Consider the following 22,508-nt stretch of genomic DNA (forward strand, 5'->3'; position numbering starts at 1 on the left):
ACCCAAATATCCTAAGCAAAATTTGAAATTGAAATCTTAATCCCTAGTTAAAATATATTAGTTTTATCTCGTTGTTGCACAACACCACACAGTAAATTTTCTTTCTCTTACGTATCAACGGGACACCTTCCTCTCCTAACCATGCAACACAACAAGGAGCGATCGAGCAACAAACGACCGACGACACAGTAACCAAAATGCGATGCAACAAGCGACAAGTGAGCATCATTGCACCAAAGATACTCTCATACCAAACGACGATGGTGGCCATTTTGGGTTTAAAATATTTCTTCTTCAAACCGCCAACTCGGTACCAAACTTACAAGTTTGAGCGAGTTCACGAATTCATCTGAGTTTACCGAATTTTCCCAGAAAACAAGTTTGCTTCCGTCGAAAACTATGAGTAAAAACATAAATTCGGACGAATGCTTGGTTTAACTTAGCTGGCATGAGGAGAATAGAGGATTTGTTAGATTTTTTTCTTAGTGGAAGGAATATAGGAGGAGAGGGGGTCCAATGGAAAACGGGGAAGGAATAAGAAAGATTTGGGTGAGGTGTCTTAAGGCGCTCTCAAGATACTGCATTCTCTGTTATTAGTTTTTTCATATTGCATATATACAGTTTCCCAGTTTTTCACTGTCTCGTTGATTCTTTAGCGGGTACGTAACACAAGGAATCTAGTAAATTAACATCCAGATGATAAAAGCCTTGAAGGGGAGAGTAAGAAAAGCAAATATTAGATCATTCAATAATGAAATATTCAATATAATTTAACACCATAGCAACATTGTTAGAAAACAGCGTGAATTCACAGGTTAATAAGAACACGGATAATTTTATTTACAATTATTTACAACAGCAAGATTTGATAGGAACAAATAGGTTGATACTCAGACAAGGCACAGTAAGCTCCATGGACTATTATACATTTACCAGGGTCATGGAACAACCATCTTCATAGAGCCCTAAGAGCAAGTTTACTTCCTGAATGAACACCTTTCGCAGCAACTCTTAACAATGCACGACTTTGGTAAAGCCTGTCATCAAAATATTAAAAAAAAAGTTTATTCTCTTGAAACTATTTTAGAACCTTTATCAATTTTTTCATATTGCATGTATCGTCTTTCGCAAGCCATTCAAAATAACAGTTAAGCGAGACAGAAGTAAGATTACCCAGCCAAAGCAAGTCCCCACGTAGCCAAAGTATAAAACAACTTTCCAGCTTGCCAAATATCTACAATTGTTTCCAGTTTGCTTGTACCTTGCAATGCCTTTGATATTGCTGTCATCACATAAATTGAAATATGAGATGCAAAAGTTGTTACTTAATCACAATGGCAAAAAATTGTGTAATACAACTCATTCAAAATTCTCTCAATCAAAACATTGCCAATGGTAGATAAGAAAATGAATAAAATAAGGTTAAATTATAATTTGGTCCGTACATTTGATGCATTTTTTATTTAGTTACCATATGAAAAAAATTTACATATCTGTTCTTACAAGTAAAGAAGTTTACAAATAAGTCCCTGTCATATGCTGAAGTTATGATAGAACTAAGAACTTTTTTTATGCAGGGATCAAAATAAAAAATGTAAGTGTCGGGTAGGGGAGTGTTTTTCCTTTTCATTTGGGACCAACATGCAGAGTGTTTTTCCTTTTCAAGACCAAATATTTAAGTACAGAAGTTTTTCATGTATAGAGACTAAGACAAAAAAGGGTCAGGTACAAGGACAGCATGTAATCAGACACAGTTACAGCTTTGGCACAGTAGTGATCAATTCATGAACTATTTTTTCTACGGGAATCCAAAATGTGAAGTTCTTTGCTTTTCATGTAACGACTAAAACAGCAAAAAAAAAGCCAAGTACAGAGAAGACCAAATTTTTAATTTAAGTCTACAGAACAAGTAACAGATTTTGAAAGCAAGACACTGGTGTTCAGCTCCAAGGATCAGAAATTTTTTATACAAAAGCATTATATTTAGAAAATTAAAAGGAATAAATCATTCACTTGGAACATTATGAGAAAACAGTATTCGCCTCATCCATCATGTTTAAAAGGGATTATCCACTTCCTTCATTCATGCTGAACAATAGTCATCAATTTATAATTAAGCTATTAAGGAGTTTCATGGTTGCTTTAGAGTGTAGGAAGAATTATATGTTTTTCACTTATTTATAACTTCCTTACTTTAGGACTTCCCCAACTACCGTTATAACTACCTCGCAAACTAAGTACCACACTGCCCATACTTTTGAAAAAATGAATTACCCATGCGACAGAGCCCGAGGCACCTGTGTGCAGGACAAAACGTAGCCCACATTGGGAGCAATGACCTTCCTCATTTCTCTTGACATGTGAAGCTCATATTTCGTAAACATTTGTTATTAGGCTAAACTCGTTGCTGAGTCAGCTCCTGTTTGGAGAAGACCCTCCCACCAACCTAGATAGTGAGAGCCTGTGTGTTTTGGAACTGTGGTAAATCCTTCTCGTCGGTTTTCATCTTCCTCAAGCCATGCAGATGTATTCAGCAGCACATCTCTAGGATTAACCTTGAGTGCAGGTCCTTTGAAGTAAACAACTCGTATGAGCCACCCAAACCTCAAATTCTGGGATGCATTCCACCACAATACCCTTCATGTAATGCCAACAATCTTTTGTGGATGTTCCTAAGGCTACATACATAAAATATTCACATTCATGCTACTCTGAAATTCTCCCACATTGTGTTTGTGTTTCTCTTTCTCGATTGGAACCAGTGCACTCCAATCCCATCCATACTGATGGAGTCTAATCAGACATTCTCAAGAAGTCTAATATGCTTTACTTGAAAAGAAAAAAAGAAAAAAGACTCTATTAGGAACCCAAAATTGAACAGAGAAAGAGGAGTAATATTTTCTATTGAATACTCTGAGAAGAACACAAAAATAGGAGAGCACTCTCTCCTCCAAGGGTTTCCCCTTCACAAAGAGCAAAAGCTCAATCTACAAAATTCTCCGTTTTCTTCTCCTCTCATATACAAGACAATAGACTTTCTTAGAAAGTCTCCCCCTGTACAACTACCCAGTTTACTATTCTTTTATCTCTAAATTTCTTCCTAACCTTCTCATTACTTCCATGCCTAACATTACTCTCCTCTGTTGGAACAACGTTGTCCTCAAGGTTGAACTCTGGAAATTGAAGTTGCTTGTAGCCCTCATGACTTTCTTCATCCCTGCGCTCAACTAGCTCCTTTAGTCTTAACCAAAGCATCATTGTTGAAATGTTCATGTTTGTTAATATCTTCTGTATAACCATCTCTATTATTGACTTGGTCATACACCTTGCAAATAGTTGTCATAAGAAGCAAATCAACAACACCTTGATCCGTAACATCCATAAATATGTTATTAGGCACCATATCAGCAATTTCTAAGCCAATAACCTCCTCAATAACATTTGTGGATGCTTTGACAACAAAGCTTTTTTGGCAAGCTCCAACACATCCCTTATTTTTAGTTTCCTATTCTGGAACATCACAAATTTCTTTCATAACGGGTAACAATTCATATCTTGCTTCAACTAAAGCATTTGGTTCAGCTCCCAGCTCCCAGCAGTTGATTTTCTCCAGTTCAGCTTCATCTGGATCATGTGGTCCAACCAATGTGTCAATTTCTGTCATAGAAGCACATTTTACATATGCTCCAAAATCATGTGATTGGCCTTCATGTTTAATGTTTTGCTCTTCGAACTTCAAAGTATTTTCAGAAACCACCATCAAATCTATCTACAGATAAGATCCTTTTTCAGTATTTCGCAAGCCTTCTACTATGTGCAAAACATTACTCATTTCTTGAAAAACATCAGCAGCAGCAATCTTGACAAATCCAATGTCTTTAATGTCAATCAAACTCATCTTGGACAAGCCATTCTCCCACAATCTAACCACCCTCCTTTTCCTAAAAGATTTTTTGCAATGAAATACTTCTAGGGGTCTCAATCTTGGTGGTGCAAACTGCCGAATGACCAATACCTCTTCTCCCACCAACGAAAATTGTAGCATCATCAACATGATGAGAGCAGTGAGTGCATCAGCCATGTCCACGTCGGTGATGTTGGTGGGAATTTTTTCTTCTTGCATAGGGCCTACAGGTTTGCCAAGAAATACTCCCTCAACTGATCTTCTGGTGTTGGATTTACTTGTGACACCAATATCTTGAATTCTTGAATGAAGTTTTCCGCACTCCCAGTCCATGTTACTGCTGCGAAACTCTCAAGTAAAATTTTCACACTGCCAATCTGTGTTGTTTTTGCTAAGCTCTCAAATAACATGCTTCTTGTGTTGCCTCCAACTATCCTTAGTTGAGTTGTTGCAAGATCTTCCAAAGAAAGGTTCTTGGACTTTTTTTTTCCAGGTCTTGAACCCTTGGACACTGCATTTTCTTCCATGTTATTGAAGATTGGGTCTACTTTTGTTGAGTGATGTTCTGAACTTCAAAAACTTTTGCTACCCTTCTTGTCTAACCTTGGGGCCCATTCCCTTCAAATGTGGGCAACTCCATTCTTTCATCCCACGTGCAAAGTGGTTCTTCCTCACCCTTCCTAGCTCCATTATTGTCAATGGCATCCTCTTCTCCTTTCTTCTCCCAATTGATTGAATTTTCTTCTCCATATGAGGGTTTCTTTCCTTTCTTGATGTCTTGCAGACTATCTTTCTAAGCATCCATACCCATCTTTACCTCTTTGTTTCCTTTAATGATATTTGAAGAAGCTCTTCCTCACCCTTCTTAATTCTAGTATTGTCAATGGCCTCCTATTCTCTTTTCTTTTCCTGATTCTTTGAATTTTCTCCTTTATTTGAGGGTTTCTTCCTGTGCCCAACTCTCTCATCCCTCCTTCCACCATTGCTGGAACTCTCCCTTTTTTCAGACCTTTCTCTCTTCTTGAAGTGATGCAGCAGATCTTTAATCTCCCTCAACTCCTGTAGGATATCTTTGGCAATAGACAAACTTTTCATCTCTGCCATAACTCTTCCTTGCTTGCTGGCCAAACTTTCCAAATTTTCCCCTTCTCTTTGAATCCGACAGGTCGGATCAAATTGTTAGGAACCCAAAATTGAATAGAGAAAGAGTACTATTTTCTATTGAATAGACTCAAAAGAACACAAAATATGAGAACACTCTCTCCTCCAAGGGTTTCCCCTTCTCATTACTACATGCCTAACACCCTTTGCCCCAACTTTGCAATCCTGATAGGCCAAGTTTTGAATAATTTTGTTCTAATTATGTATAGGAAGTTACTAATCAATTATATTTTATTAATTTCAAATTAGACAGTTACATGTTATGATGTGACAATTATAGTGATACATACTCTTTGTATCGCGGACTTGTAGAAAGCAATTAAGGTGCCGGATAGTTAATTCTGGTGTTGAGAGAAGAACTCAGTTTGTACTCAAATCTAAAAACCAGACTATTTTTATTTTTTTTTCAAAATTCAGCGTTTATTTTTTGAGTCCGACATACCCACCCACATATTTAGGTAATTCAACCTTTCATGGCCAAGAATGTGAGTGTTCACCAATAAATTCAGATTTATTGACTTTTGTGCACTCATTAGTGTGTGTTTGCTCAATGCAGGAACATTGTTTAGGTAATTCAACCGAGTCCGACATACCCACCCAAATGTACCCACCTTCATATTTAAGTAATTCAACCTTTCATGACCAAGAATGTGAGTGTTCACCATTAAATTCAGATTTATTGAGTTCTGTGCACTCTTTAGTGTGTGTTTGCTCAATGCAGGAACATTGTATTTCGGCACAAACTGAGCCCGAACTCTGTTCTCACCAACAGGAGATCTGATAGGTCAGACTTATTGATAGGAACATATGATCACTGGATTAGACTAGGAAAATAGCCAACATGGAAAGAGGTGAATAGAATACTAATTATTCAGTTATTGAAAATGACAAAACAAGGAGAATTCCGTCCCCAACTAGGGTAATACCCTTAAACTGAGAAATTTCAGTTGACAAAATATTGTTGCAATATAATTATATAACCAATTAGCTACCTTTTCACTTGTTTAAACTTCCTCAGCTACTAACTTCCTAGTTACTGTTATAACCAGCTAACTAATCCCTAGCTTCCTGATTTTTATTCCATTGGGAATAAACCCCCAAAATCCTACCATCAATATTCTAGTGAGGCTGGGCCTCCTCCTCACTCATCAAATAAAACAAAATGATTGGAGTGTTACCAATACATTTGACCTAAAGCACATTATAAGCTACAATTCAACATAGCTTTTACAGTTTAGGTGAAGGAAATGTAAAGGAAAAACCATTAAGATACAAAAAATATGATAGAAAACTCACCTTTCTGCAGTTCCTCCGGTGAAAAATTCTGCAATTATAACAAGGGAAAATGATGTTAATTGAAGCAAAAGAAAAAAAATAAAAATGCATATTATATGAACACACAAACCAGAGCTTTCGGGTTCGACAAAATGCATTTGGCCATGAAGTTGGCAACACCATCAACCACATGTTCTTCACTGATGACCAAGTAACTCTCATCATCAATTCCACTCATTTCCTCAATGTTAATAGGATCTGTCTCATCCTTAACCCACACCCACCAACTTGGTTCTTGAGAGTCAACATTGACCAAAATGTCAGCTGATTGATAATCAGCCTCTGTCAAATACCAGACAGAAACCAAAAAATTGTCAATATCTAATTACTTCAATGCACACAAGACACATTTTCAAAGCAGAGAAATTTACCAGTGGCCTCCTTGAAAGGAAATTGATTTCCTCCGCTAGCAGCTTCCTGTTGTAGGAACTTGAGCCGACTCAGGTACTCATCAGACCTCATGGTAGCAGCTAACCGGTCATTCAACTATAGCCAAATATCCCCAAAATATAAACAAGGAACAGGTAAAAGACATCATGACGAAATCCAAAGCACAATGCACCCAAACTAATAATCCTTGGAATGAATTATGAAAATGTTTCCAGATACGTAAATGTAGATGCAATAATATCACAAAAAATTATTGACCAGCACTTAATTATACCCAATTATTATGAAATTAAAAGCATTCAATCAAAAAAATAACCTTCTGTGCCAAAAGTTAGCTTCTTTTTTATTTATTTACCAAGTATAGACTAATTCCACTATGATGGTTAGGTATAGGTTACCCAAAATGGCAATCTTATGATGTCTGGAGTCTCGGTTCATTTCCAATACGATCAAGATCAGATTATATAATAATCAGATTCATCGATAAAATACTATAATTTTCTTTCCATGTATTATGGAAGAAGTAGCATCCAATTAAAAAATGTCCCCCAGAAATTAGCTTTTCTATTTTTCCTTTCATATCAGAATTTCCACCCTCGTTTGTCAATTAGACACATCGAGACACATATTTCGGAGCAAAGTCCATTATTGAGATAAATTCAGACATTCATCACATCACAATAAATTTTATAAAAATAATTTCATTTTTTCAAACATCAGAACAAACTGGCCCTGAGGTTGAAGGTTAGGTCAACTGACCATGGGTGATAAAACTAAAGAATCCTGAATTTCATTACGAATAATTAAGAAAAAAGAGCAGTACGCAATTTAAAATAAAACAATAGCACCCATATTTTTAGAAAATAAAACACATTAGAGAAAATGGCATCATCTGATAGAATGAGGGAAGCAAAAGGGTTATTGAAATTTGAAATATACATCGGGAGGGCATTTATCGATGCAAGGCGATTCAGAGAGGTTTTGGAGTAGTTTCAGATTCTGGTCGAGCAAGTTCCTGAGGCGTCGATTTTCTGATCGCAGAGCTTCCAAATCATGGTCAGAGGGGCAGTCATCGGCAGAGGTGGCGGGAGGGACGGAAGGACTGTGGCGGCGGAAATGGTGGGTGTGTTCGACGGCGGTCCATGCAACGTCGGCAACCTCGAGCACCGTCTTGGCCACCTCGACGCTTCGCATGATTCGATTTTCGAGATTTGGGTTTTTCGATTGGGCGAATCTTCGGTTCTGAAAGTTCCGTTAGGGTTTCGGTTTTCGCACGCAATGGCCGATTGTCGTCGTTTCCGCTGGTGGTGGTGAGATAGATATTGTTTGTGTTATAAAAAAAATGTCTGAATATTAAAGAAAAAGTGCTTTTTAAAATATATTTAAAATTCTTAAAATTTTGTATTTTTAAATAATAAAACTCATAAAGTTCTTTATTTAAAAGAATTTGAGTTGGCAATAACTAACTAAACTAAGAAAATGAAATTAGTTAACCAATTGGGTTCCTTATTTTTAATATAATTGGAGAGTATGTATTGTTTCACTTATATGTCATTTTCGCAATTTCCTTACACGTAAACTCACCCCATAATATATATATATATATATATATATATATATATATATATATATATATATATATATATTATGTGTGTAAGTATGCAGTAAGTTCTACGGGTAATCAACTTTTACAACTTATAAGAGTGTTAATTATAATATTTATAAATAACAAAAATTGTTAAAATCTAAAATTATAACAATTAATTATTAATTTTTTACGATATAATTTTTTCGTAAATTATAATAAAAATGTTATTAACTTTTTTCACTGGAAATCTATTAAATCCAAAGGAATTATGTGAATCTTCATATAGTTTTTTACAATGGTAATAAACAATTTAACTATGTGTTAGGATGGAAATAAATGGAAATATAGAATTGAAGGAGGGATTTAAGAAGAAAGAGATATAAAATTTATGTTATTTGGATTAAGAAAAGGATAATGAAAGATGAAGGAAAATTTTATTAAAGTTTTTAAATGATACGGTGGATCGAAAATTAATTGATTCAATATATTATTAAATTATTTTTATTAATATATTTTAAGTATTTGTTATATTAAAATAAAAATGTGTATTTTATTTAATTTTAATTAATTATATTGTTTAATTAATTATAAGATAGTTTTAAATACAAATTATTATAAAAAGTAGAAAAAAACTTTTATTTGCATGTATGAGCGGAAAGATGAAGATGATATTTTTTTTGTTTTCCATAGTTTACTCCATCGATTTTGGAACTATCGTTGCAATTCTTTATTTGTGAGGTTTTTGTGGCTGAAAATGAACACACGCTAAGAGATAAATTATTTTCAAGTATTGCTAACAATAAAAGAAGAAGATATTATCATGGAAATTATCATTAAAAATCTTATTTACACGTTTTTTTATACAACTTATATTTAATTTATCTTTTAAATTCAACCGTGAATCTAGACTAAATCGAATTTAACAAGTTTAAAAATATAATTAAAAATTAAAGTAACAATAAATATATATATATATATATATATATATATATATATATATATATATACCAATCCTTATTAATAATTTTAATAGATTTAATGAGTCAAACTAGTGACACATTAAATAAGGACTTTAGCTTTTAACATGTTAAAAATTTTAAATTAAAGTGATCAAGTGTTTTGTGTAGATGCGGGAATAAATCGTTTGTGTCAAACAATTTCATAAATAATAGCATTAGAAACACTTTTTGTCACTAAATAATAATTTGGTCATGTAAATTTGGATGAATTAATTTTTCAAAGCGTTTCAATTCTAAGGGTTGAAGAGAAAATTTGTATAAAACACGCAATGCTATATAGAGAATTCTCTAAGAGAGTTTTCTTAGAGAGAACTCCCTTAGAGTATTCTTTTTGAGAAAGCTCTCTTTTATAGAAAGTTCTCTTAGATAGAGAATAGTCCTTAAGAGAGCTTAGCTCCCTTCAATAGAGACTTTTTTCTAAGAGAACTCCTTTGATAGGAGAGCTCTCCTTAAGAGAGCTCCTTTGATAGGAGAGCTCTCCTTAAGAGAGCTTCATCTGATAGAGAGTTCTCCCTAAAAGAACTCCCTTAAATACAGAATTCCCCCTAAGAGAGTTCTCTTAAATAAAGAGTTCCCCCTAAGAGAGCTCCCTTAGATAAAGTTCTCCCTAATATAGTTCTGTTAGATAGAGTTCTCCCTTAGCCCTTATATAGAGTTCTCCCTAAGAGAGCTCCTTTAGATAGAGTTCTCCCTAAAAGATCTCCCAAAGATAGCTCCCTTAGATAGAGTTCTTCCTAAGAAAGTTCCCTTTAATAGTGTTCTCCATAATAGAGCTCCCTTTGATAGAGAGTTCTTCCTAAGAGAGTTGTCTTAGATAAAGAGTTCTCCTTAAGAGAGCTCCCTTGGATAGAGTTCCCCTTTTTATAGAGTTCTCCCTAATAGAGCTCCTTTAGATAGAATTCTCCCTAAGCGAGGTCCCTTAGATAGAGTTCTCCCTAAAAGAACTCCCTTTGATAGTGTTTTCCCTAATAGAACTTTCTTTGATAGAGAGTTCTCCCAAAGAAAGCTCCCTTTGATAGAGAGTTCTCCCTAAGAGAGCTCTTTTTGATGGAGAGTTCTCTCTAAAAGAACTCCCTTAGATAGATAGTTCTTCCTAAAAGAGTCCCTTTTGATAAACATTTCTCCCTAAGAGAGCTCCCCTTGATAGAGAGTTCTCTCTAAGAGAGATTTCTTTGACAGGGAGTTCTTCTTAACGGAACTCCATTTAGTGAAAAATTCTCCCTATAAAAGCTCCCTTAAATAAAAAGTTCTTAAATAAAAGGTTCTCCCTAAGAAAGTTCTTACATCTTACGTCCATAGTTAATGTAATTATGTATCGCTACCCTTCCTTTACAGAATGTACATAATACATCAAATTCTCTATTTGTAAACCCAAACGAGTGAACTATTGAAAGGCAGTGGATTCTCTCCGATGAACTTGAAGACAAAGTTGGGAAAACGAAAAACACACAAAGTTAAAAAAAACAAAAAAATCTCTAGTTTAAAGAAGGTTTAATTATGCCTTTGGTCCCCATTTTGGAGTCAAAATCTCAAAATGGTACCCAAATTTTTAAAAGTCTCAAATTGGTCCCCTTTTTTGTTAAAACGTCTCAAGCTTGCCCTTTTTATTAAGTCAATGTTGACGCCGTTAGAGGGAGTGCCACGCGTCAGTTCCTCAATTTTTTGAATTTTTTTGAATTTTTTTAAAAAAATCAAAAAATTGCCACGTGTCAAGCAGTCATCGTGCCACGTGACAGTGACAGAGTGATGTGGCAGTGACAGTGACACGTGTCAGTATTATGCCAGATGTCATTTCCTTAGTCTCAATTTGGCCCATTTATTTTAATTTGTCTCAATTTAATCCCAATTTTTGTAAAAATTAGCAATTTTGTCCCTCTCCAAATTGAAACAAAAATTAATTTATATAAATGTTATACAAATATTTTTATTAAATTTGACATTTTTATTCAAACTGATATTTTTATTATATATTTTTAACATAACTAAGTTTATTTAAAATTGTGTTTCACATTCAACTTTACTTAAAATTGTTTTCAAATTTTAAATTTATATGTGTTTTATTGTTATATGAACTAGTTAATTTATGAATTTTTTTCTATTAACATTATTTTCTATTAACAACTTTAAAACAATTTTAAATAAAGTTCAATGTAAAATATTAATTAAATGAACTTAATTTGGTTAAAAATATTTACTTGAAATATCAATTTTGATGGAAATTTTTGTGTACATCTATATAGAAATTTAATTTAATTTCAATTTGGAGAGGGACAAAATTGCTAATTTTTACAAAAATTGGGACAAAATTGAAACAAATTAAAATAAAGGGACCAAATTGAGATTAAGGAAATGACATCTGGCATAATACTGACACGTGTCACTGTTACTGCCACATCACTTCGTCACTGCCACGTGGCACGATGACAACTTGACACATGACAATTTTTTGATTTTTTTAAAAAAATTCAAAAAATAAAAAAAATAAAAAATAAAAATAATAAAAAAATTCAAAAAATCGAGGAACTGACACGTGACACTCCTTCAACCTTGACTTAACAGAAATGACAAATTTGAGATGTTTTAACAAAAAATGAGACCAATTTGAAACTTTTAAAAATTTAGGTACTATTTTGATATTTTAACTCCAAAATGGAACCAAAGACATAATTAAACCTTTAAAGAATCATCCCAAATAATGACGAGATCCATACTTTCATTGAAATATAATTTCATAGAAATATATTTTGTAAATAACTCCTTACCTGTAATAAAATGTTTATTTTGATTGTTACATATACGAGTATAGTTTAAGAATAATAATAATAATAATGAAAAGCAACATTTATTCTATTTAAAGATTATTATTTTTAACAATTTAAAATATTGTAAAGTTTAGGGTCTTTTAACTTGAGTCCCAAATACAATAGAAAAATAAAACATAAAAAGTTGTTCACCAAATTATCTGTAACAAAATAAAATCAATTGATTTTTTTTCTTTTACTATTGAAGTTTGAAAATTATGCTTTAAATTTCTGGCAAACCATAATATAAAACATACACTTTAGAGTAATCAATAAATATATTCTATTCAATTTAATCAGTAAATAGAAAAGTTTTAATGAAAAACTCAACTAAAAATATTCAAATTTAAAAAAGTAAATATATATATATATATATATATACTCTGCTTATATTTTTATGTTTATTAAAATTTATTTTATCACCTATAGTCTAGGATACACTATTATATAATATTTTTAAATTTTAAAATAATAGTACATAAAAATATAAGATAAATATTTAAAACTACAAATATATAGTTGTTAATAAAGTTACTATCTATAATAAACTTTAATTTTCTAGTAATAAGTTTCCCATATAAAGTTTAATTTTGTAGCAATTAAGTCATGATGTTATATGAAAAGATTACAGGCACAATTAGAGGTGAACATTATCTTCCAAATAACACTTTTGGAAGAGCAGAAATTTCCAATGGAGTTAATAGATAGTTCAATGCTGCATCAGAATAAGTATTCATTGTTCCTTTTCAAGAATACGCCTGACTTCATTTGCAAGATCAATGACATGTTTGTCTTTGCATCCTAAAGAATGATTAGTAAAAATGTTAAAAAATATAAAGTAAAAGGAAACATTTTAAGAGAAAATTTGGAATAACATGAACTATTTGAAGAAGCTCACCTATTTGAAGAAGAGCTTTTTCAAGATTGAAAAGATAATCTCTGTTGGGTCCTGCAGGACCTTCAGACTGAATTATTTGTCTGCAAGATGAAAAAGAAAGAGCACATAGTGATATTGGGAAGAACTGAGAGCTACCAAAAACTACAGTTGCTACTAGAAAGATAATTTAACTAGGGAAAGAAACAACTTAAGAGAGAAGATATTTGATTTCATAGAGAACTTATAATCTTAGAACACAAGTTTAACTTCTGTAAAGTTAAATACATGGATTGAAGACAAATACCTCGCTATCTCTTCATCAGATGCAGGGCCCAAATAATTTACATTAGTTTTTTTGTCTGCAGTTGCTATATATCTGTAACATGTTGTCATTGGTTATTGTGACCAAAACATGCAAAAGGAGAAGTTTATAAGGTAGTTTCTTTCACTTACACCATCACTCCAGAAACCGCCGGAGATGTAGCATTAAGGTCCTAAAACAAATTTCATAATATCTATTTTCATAAGTGGAAAAATTACTAATGTAATGCAAAATAAAATTAGGTACAGTAAGTGGCACTTACAGTATAAAAATCAACGTATTCCTTTTTGTCGTATTGCTTCTCCCTTACTTCCAGATACTGTGCAGTAAAATCACACTTCAATATATCAATCCAAATTATGAATATTTACATAAAAAAGTCTCTTGAGTGGAATTGGACTCAGTCTTCTTAAGTAATATTTACATACACATATGTGTGTACATGTGTGTTCTTCTGATTTTTTAACAGATACTATCATATGGTATCTCAGATACCAAATCAAAAGAAGAATAGAAATGAGGCATTTATTGAATCCAAAACAGGATGCACAAGTAAATAAAACAGAGGATAAACTGTCTCTTTGCAAAACCTCCTGGCAGAAAATACTTTATGTACCCAGCCAAAGAATTTCCTACCTTTATCTCATGCACAAACTGTATAACCAGAAACATATTCTCAAAGTCAACTAACAGAGTACCCTTCCAAAATCTACTTCATTGTAGTATACACTTTCAAAATTGTGGGTCCTTTCTGTTTGTCAGTATACTAAATCCTTTCCTATATCAGAGTTTGAACAAGAGATTCTAACTCTATCCTTATCAAAGGAAACAAGGTTTGGCAGACCTTGAGATATTATTGCACATATCCAAATATCATTGCTATATGTAGACATGGAGTTAATTGCAAACCAGAAAAGGGCTAGAAGAATCTTATGCAATTAAAAATGCACAGCAAAAAGTATAGCAGATGTTCTAACTGAAGCAGTGTTCAAGCTTAAGCTTGAGTCTTAAATCCCTCTTTTTTTTTAATTGATCACACCAAAGGTTGCATAAAAAAACCATAAATTATCTCTGCGCTTATATCTAGTAGTACCATGAACAATTTATTTATTATAGGAAGAAGTCAATATGTCAGTCATTTTGATATTTATCTACATTACTACATAATTGAATGCTATAACTCCCATTGGATGAACTGTTTACAGCAAGTGGTACTTCAAATATATACAAGCAACTTAATACAAACAAGGAAACTGTAAAATATAAACAGATGAGAAACTCTAATGACCAACTTAATACAAACAATTTAAACAATGGAATCCAAATGATAGGCCTGAGAAAAAGGTCAAACTTCTTTTGTTTCATAGAAAAGGAAGAATGTGTAATCATATCATGAACAATAGAAAACTTAAAAGCTGCCAAATACTAATAATGTGTAGAAAGGCAAAATGTCCTAACATACATCTATATGACCTTCTGTCGCTATAAAACAAACACTAGTTCATTTAAATTTAGTTAAATAAATAGATCATCATTTCATAACAGCAGCAAGTATGCATATTGGAAATGAAAATATAACGACAAGGAACAATAGAGCAAACAATACATTTTATAAGTCAGCATAGTTATTGGGAAAAACTATACTTATGTTTGAATTTTAGTTGCAGCGTAATAATATTCCAATAACGTAAAATATTTTAAAAAGCATACCGTTAATGCAGTTTTTGCATCTTCTTCCTTTGATATCTTGTAAGCAGCTCCCCACTATTTCCTTGCAAAATAAAGCAGGTATCAAATATAGATTGCATTTGATAATTTTGACTCTCAAGAAATTGAAAATTACATCAGAATATGTATATGAATTCACAGAATAATTAAAAGTGAAAAACAAGAAATACCCAGAAGGCCAAAGTAATCTGAAAATAAGAACTAAATGTGGAAGCATGATTGACCAATTACTGAAATGAAACTTACTCTTACAACTGATAATAAACCAAGTTGAATTTTGATTTGATTCCTTAAAATACTAAACATACTCATAGTAATTATACCATACTTGCTGATACAAAGAGGCTCTCTCTCTTTATAGAGATTCAATAATAGATATATCAACATAATATCTTGCCAAATAATGTTCTTATTCGTTAGCATAAATTGTAGGCATAAGAGCTATACGGGCAATAATTTCATCAGTCTTCACCAACCGAAAAAATTACTATGGAAACAAAGCAAAAGGAACATCCAGACGGGTTTTCCATTCTAACTTACCCTTTCCACTCTAAAAATGAAAATTCTATTGCCTAAATATCATACGCTGTCAATTAAAGACGCCAATTTCAATCAAATTAATCATATAATATGCTATCATATGAACATCACAAACGTAGTCATCATACTTTACTTGCACACTCAAACTAGAACAACTGCATAAACTTCACATAACAATAGAACAGATGAAATACGGAACCGGTAACCATTAATAAATCAAACCTGAATAATGGGGTTAAAAGAAGATTAAAATTTGGAAATACTTACACATATTTCTCCTTCAGCAGGCTCCAGGGTCACTGTTCTTCCAGGGAACTCAGGGGTTCCTCTGTGGTCAGTAGAGCCTAAAAGGGAAAACCCACATAAGAACAAACCATAGAGATTGTTTTTGATGCATTATGGGGTAATAAAATTGCATACTTTTACACAACAGTGATGGGGAAACGAGAGAAAAACGATACCTTGGTAGAAGACACGTCGATAGCCTTTGATGAAACCAATAACACGTTCATCATAGTGAAACCCAGCTTTCGAGATCAAGGAACCATACCCAAATACCCACATTACCATTTTTTTGTTTTTTACTTAAAGGTTTTCACTTTCGACTTTTAGGATTATAATGGTGACGAAAATTTGGGTACAAGAGGGGTTGATTGGTTCAGTTGCAACACAACAGAACTGAACCAGAGCAAAGGTTATGGCAAAGTCTCGGTGTGATCAGAACCGAGAAACGACAAAATATAAAGACAATCACATGAGACAGCAGTCACTGACTCATTGGGGGAACGAATATCGAATGCTTTTGATTCTTTCTTTCTTTTCAAACATTTTCCTGTTTCATTGTTCTTAAATATTAAATTATTCTTTTGGTATAAATATTGTACGGTTGTAATTGGATAATTTTTTATTTATTTAAAATTAAATAAGAATTAAAGCTGATAGAAATAGTAAACCTTCCTGTAAATATTTCTAACACTTTTGTAATCTTTTATTATTTCTACTTATTTTTTATATTCGATTACTTAATATTTTTAACTAATTTGTCTTATCTATTAGTTTTTAATGATATTCTTACTTTTTGCATATAATTTGACCTTTTGGATGAAATACAATTATGTTGTACAAAAGAAAGAAAAAAATTGTAAAATGAATGCATTAGATGACTCAACCAAAGCATGACCTTAAAGGTATTAGACAACCTAAAATAAATTAGAAGACCCTAATGGCATTAGACGACTTTAAAGACATTAGAAAACTCAAAGACATTCAACAACTCAATGGCATCTAGCTTAGAGCTCCACAAATTATGTTCTTGTTCTCAAATTAAAACTTTTTGTATTAGGAATGCAACACAAAAAGAATAAACTCAATTGGAGATCTATGAAAAAAAAATTACGAGCAAAGTGAAGTTATATCATGTGAATTTCTTAAGAAAGTGGCTTAAGAGATTAAATGTAGCCTTAAGTGCAGGTGAACCAATATAAATTTTTGTGTGCATTCTTCTCTCCCTTATTCTTTATATTATTTTATTCTGGTTAAGATACATTTTTTATCCCAATTTTCGTCAAGTTTTATCACATCAGTCCTAATTTTGTTTTTGTGCTCAAATAGGTCTTAATTTTCGTCAATTTTGTTCAATTGAGTCCTTTTATGTTAACACTATTTAAATCATTAACGGCTATGAACAATGACTGTCCGTGTCACTTCGCAGTTTTTTTTTAAATATTTTTTTTATTTTTTTTAAATGTCCACGTGTCAACTAGTAGCGTGCCACATGTTAAAGTCAATGTTTAATATTCAATTTGGTTCCTAAATTTGTTATTTTTGTTCAATTTAGTCCCGATTTTATTTAAAATTGACCGATTTTGTCCCTATCTTAGATGAGACCAAATTTAATTTTTATATAAAAGTTATAATGATATGAATTTTAATATATTAAATAAAAATATTTAATAAAAATTGTGAATTTTATATAAAAATTAAATTGTTTCAATTTGGAAAGGGACAAAATTGGTTCATGTTAACAAAAGTTAGGCCCAAATTGAACAAAAATAATGAATATAGGACCAAATTGAATATAAAACATTGACTCTGACACGTGACATGTTATTGGGTTGACACATGGACATTTAAAAAAATCAAAAATAAAAAAAAATAAAAAAATAAAAAATCACGAAGTGACACATGACAATCATTATTCATAGCCGTTAATGTTTTAAACGGTGTTAGTAAAAAAGGACCCAATTGAACAAAATTGACGAAAATTAGGACCTATTTAAGCATAAAAACAAAATTAGGACTGATTTGACAATTTGACAAAAATTGGGACCAAAAAGGTATTTTAACCTTTTATTTTCTGGTGAAGGATGCTTCACGGAAAATCGATCAAATCGGTGAAAAACACCGATTAACTCCACACGAAGCCTTCAAACATCGATAACGTAGTGGAACCACCAAGTTCCTTTAATGGAACTTCGAAATCTCACAATCGAGACAACCCTAAGTTGGGTGATGAGTTCAAATTTTTACCATCATTTAAGGTTTAAATTTGGGGGATTTAATTGAATTTTCATGCTTAAAAGAGTGATTTAATTAACAATTCTGATAATTAGGCTATTTGAGCTTGTGTGATAAAAATGTCTTAAAAAGTGATTTTTAGCTGCATAAATTATTTTTGGATATTTTAACGTTTGTTGATGTAGTTGAAGTTAAGATTAAGCTCATTTAAGGTGGAAAAATAAATTGATTGAAGTTACAAACCACCTTTAAATAAGGCTAAAATTAGCAATTTCTGGAAAAATCACTTATGCACCCCCTAAATTACATATACACTCCCATCTTTCAAGTGGACCACCTAAAAACCTGTTTTGCACCCCTAGTTTTTACTAAGTTGCACCCCTCCTACCACTTAAACTCCACTCAACTAGATCATGCCATGTGGCAATCCTTACCTTCCAAATTTGTCCAACCAGATGAGGACACGTGTTATTATCCTCCACTAACTAAACTGGCATATCACACACTGCCACCTCATCATCTTCAACCCTTCATCCCACACATGAAACCCTAGCCTCCATCATCATGTTGTCGCCACTTGCCGTCAGCCTCGTAGCCACCACAGATCGCACCTACGCTCAACCTCTATCAACCTTGCACCTCTTCTTGGCTAGAAAATGAACTAAGCTTGCGAAGCAGTGAACGAAGCAAAACCAACGTCAGTTCGCAACACCAACAACCATGGTAGCCTCCACGCACCTGTTGTGTTCAACCATCGAACCACCTCACGCGCGACGCAAGACGCACCTATAGTGTGATCCTTCATCTTCGCGCCACCATCTTCTCCAAATCATGACGCTGCCACCACAACAATCTACACCATGCTCGACGTCGCCCTCCACCATGTGCGACCACAACAAGCAGAAGCAACAGACCTCTATCTTCTCACCACCATGAACAAATGTTGCATCACTCCTCCTTGCTGCCATAACCACCGCAACTTCCTCCTTCCTCTTTGCACCATTGTTGCACCTGTTCGCGCCACCAAAAATCTGCCATCATCAGACAAGAACCTGTGTAAGACCCGAGAAAATTAAATAATTAGTTAAATAATTATTTAATAAATGCGTGTGATAGGAGCTTTTAAGGCATTTAATGTGGAGTGCTATGACATGTAAAAGTACTAACTCAAGTGGTTGAGAGTACTTAATTGTGTGAGAGGACTTGGGTTCAAGTCCTATGTATGCCAATTGTATTTTATTTTGACTTGTGCATTATTTTAATGATATATTTGAATGTGAGTCGTGATAATGTAATCCTAAAATTATAGGAATTATCACGAAACATGATTGGTTGAATTGGTTGAGCACTTGCTTTGTAATTGAGGGGTTGTGGGATCAAACCTTGCTAAGAACAAAACTAAACTTCCTTTTTGACAAATTTTCTTTTGGCATGGATATGAAAGGGTTTAGGAACATTAGCAGCCAAGAGAGGCAGCCTAGGGGGCTGGAAAACATTAGGTTAATACTCATTGAATAACCTTTAATCATCATTTTAATTTAATTTTGGTTTTGGGTGGAGTAAAGGGTAATTAGAGTGGAAGTAATTGAAAGAGAGAAGGAATTAGCAAAGGGAGAGGTATTGCAATTGTGTGAGTCATTGGGCAGAAGCTTTCCAATAGCCAATCATGTTAGGTTGTTGAGAGGATTGAGTGTGGAAGACATTGTTGGAGTGCAAGCAAAGGCTAGGAGAGCTTTTGGGTTAGAGACATACACCCAAATTTGAATTTGAGCAAGGATTCTAGGTAAGGGGAGCTATTATTGCATGTTTTACTCGTATTGGATAACTTGTATTGTGCTATGATCAAAATTGCATGAATTCCCTTTCGTTTGCGCATTTTCAGGAAATTTTAGGTGTCTGCCCAGAAATCGCCTGGCAGGCATGAAGGTGCCGCCAAGCAATGCATCAGATTTTGCTTGTATTTTTTTGAGTTCATGCATGAACTGCATGGCAGCTATGAACTACCGCTAGGCGGTGCAACGTTGACTGCACCATATTTTCGTGTTGTTCTGTGTAGGAGTCCTCGCGACTTCTAGGAATTTATTGATTGTGTATTGAGTTGGTGTTTGATGCTATGCATGGAATAGAATTAGGCTATAAAATAACCCATTTGAGAAATGGTGAGTGAGTGATCATGAGACAATGAGATAACTTGAAAAGAGGACCAATATAAACCTAATTTGCGTGGTTGAATTGCCATTCATTATATTAATGTTATTGGTGCATTGTACCTATGGAATGGTTGTGAACTCGAAGCTAATTAGAGGAAGTAATAGTGAAATTGAAAGAATTGGGGAAAATGCGTAGAGATAATGGGACTGATACGCCGCCTGGCGGCGCATAACCTGCTGCCAGGCGATAACTTAGGCTTGTCTAATGCATTTTGGCTAGTAGGAGGCGTGAGGGAGTTTTAAGGTATAAATAAATCCAGGTGTACGAAAATAAGATTCTTAAATTTTGGGGTAGTTTAAGATGAGTAATGAAACGTACATGAGAGTAGGTTTACTTGAAGGTGGAATTTGGTGTTGATGTGGAAAAGGTAAACTAAAGAGGGAGAAAGAACAATTGGAGTTGAGAGGGGCAGGTTCTGAAAAAATGGTTTTTTAATCATGTAGGGTTGGATTTTTGGTGACTATGCCATATTGAGTTGAGTATCACTCATGCATTGAATAATGTAATTTAAGTATGTGGAGGGAAAGTTTTGATATTATGGTAGAACAATAGAAGTATGGTGTATGAAATGTAAAGTACTGGATTAGTAGGCATTGTCATAATCTTGATGGAATTCTTATATAAGAATATAGTACTTAGTAACTTAGAAACCTTGAATAGATGGATTGAGAATTGTAAAGTATATGTGCATGAACATATGAGAGTTACAGACTACCCATAATAAACCTTGATGGAGGAGTGTTTATTTGGACCTCGGGAGTGGATTATACTGCAAGTCAGATTATTGGAGGTGCTAAAACCAGTAGATTTCTACTAGTGATATAGCGCCTGGCAGCACGAGTAGGTGCGCCAGGCTGTAGAACCAGCATGAGAGATCCCTGCACCGCGTGGTGCCTGGCGGCTAGGGGTGTTCCGCCAGGCGACAGACCCTGAAACAGTGGGTATGTTTGGAGTGTGGCGCTTGTAAGACCTGTGAAAATTAATTAGTTAAATAATTAATTAATTAATAAATGCGGGTAGTGGGAACCTTTATGGCACTAAATATTGATTGGTGTGATGTGGAATAGTACTAGCTCAAATGGTTGAGAGTACTTTGATTGTGTGAGAGGACTTGGGTTCGAGTCCTTTGTATTCCATTTTTGTGTTGTTTGATTTTTATTAATTTTTAATAAAATGTATGATCATGTTGGGTGATAACGTAGTTCTACAATTATGTGAATTCTCAAGAAACATGATTTGGTTGAGTGGTTGTGCATTGATTTGATGATAAGCTTGGTCATGGGTTCAAACCTTGGTGAACCCAAATTTGACTCTCTTTTTGCTAATAATTGAAGACCCTAGCAGAAGGGGTAGCCAAGAGGGGCTGCAAGCCCTTTGGGTATGTTGTTGTTATGTGCGTGAAACAGTGCCAGAGTCTGCATGTCTCGCTCAAGCGAGCTAGGCTCGCCTAGGCGAGATATGCAAGGACTCGTACCCCTTTTCTGCTTGAGGCTATCGCTCAGGCGGAGGATTTTTGGGTTGGGCGAAAGGTCATCTCGCTTAGGCGAGTGAGTCTCGCCTAAGCGAGAGCTTGAGAAGGTTGGGTGATTTGGCTTGGGCATCTCGCTCAGGCGGGGATCCCATTTTTGAGCGAAAGAGTGTCTCGCTCAGGCGAGAGTCTCTCGCCTAAGCGAGAATTCAAAGAATGTTTTGATGTTGGCTTAACTCGTAGCCCAGGCGAGAGATTTGATTCTTGGGCGAAATGTGATCTCGCCCAGGTGAGTGTAACTCACCTAAGCGAGAGTTCGAGGCTAGTTCTGTTCGTGGTGCTCGCTTAGGCGAGGTAACCTAGCTTAAGCGAGATTGACTGGAGTACTTAGGCAAAGGCTTGAAGATTAGCAAAGGATGGTTGGATTATGTGTAAATGCATACGATTTTGTGGTATTAAACTGATTGGTGGTGGAACTGGGACGTGAGTACTATCAGGCTTCTAGGATATCTCATAGGTGGGTTTGCTGGTGTTCCATTGGTTGTGGCCCGGAACGTATCCTTGAGTTGTGGCTCGGGATAAGGGTTAAGCACATGGCATTCTATGGGTTGTGGCCTGGAATGACTTTCCTTGAGTTATGGCTCGGG

General features: G+C 34.1%; 2 protein-coding genes across 2 annotated transcripts; both read right to left on the minus strand.

Moving 5' to 3' along the window:
* Positions 1-736: 736 nt before the first annotated feature.
* LOC114194309 (elongation factor) lies at positions 737-8,119 on the minus strand. Its single transcript, XM_028084438.2, has 6 exons — positions 7,730-8,119; positions 6,772-6,886; positions 6,471-6,682; positions 6,362-6,389; positions 1,174-1,282; positions 737-1,037 (listed from the first exon to the last, which is right to left on the minus strand). Exons 1-6 carry the CDS (start codon positions 7,982-7,984, stop codon positions 956-958), a joined length of 801 nt encoding a protein of 266 aa, XP_027940239.2. The 5' UTR covers positions 7,985-8,119; the 3' UTR covers positions 737-955.
* Positions 8,120-12,747: 4,628 nt separating this feature from the next.
* Positions 12,748-16,434, minus strand: LOC114193777 (ChaC-like family protein). Its single transcript, XM_028083710.2, has 8 exons — positions 16,127-16,434; positions 15,933-16,009; positions 15,108-15,161; positions 13,660-13,716; positions 13,529-13,569; positions 13,380-13,451; positions 13,097-13,176; positions 12,748-12,999 (listed from the first exon to the last, which is right to left on the minus strand). Exons 1-8 carry the CDS (start codon positions 16,233-16,235, stop codon positions 12,932-12,934), a joined length of 558 nt encoding a protein of 185 aa, XP_027939511.1. The 5' UTR covers positions 16,236-16,434; the 3' UTR covers positions 12,748-12,931.
* Between the last annotated feature and the right edge of the window lie 6,074 nt (positions 16,435-22,508).

The sequence above is a fragment of the Vigna unguiculata genome, chromosome 8, assembly GCF_037176805.1.
Source record: "Vigna unguiculata cultivar grain cowpea cultivar isolate G323 ecotype 2 chromosome 8, ASM3717680v1, whole genome shotgun sequence".
Taxonomy (NCBI): Eukaryota; Viridiplantae; Streptophyta; class Magnoliopsida; order Fabales; family Fabaceae; genus Vigna; species Vigna unguiculata.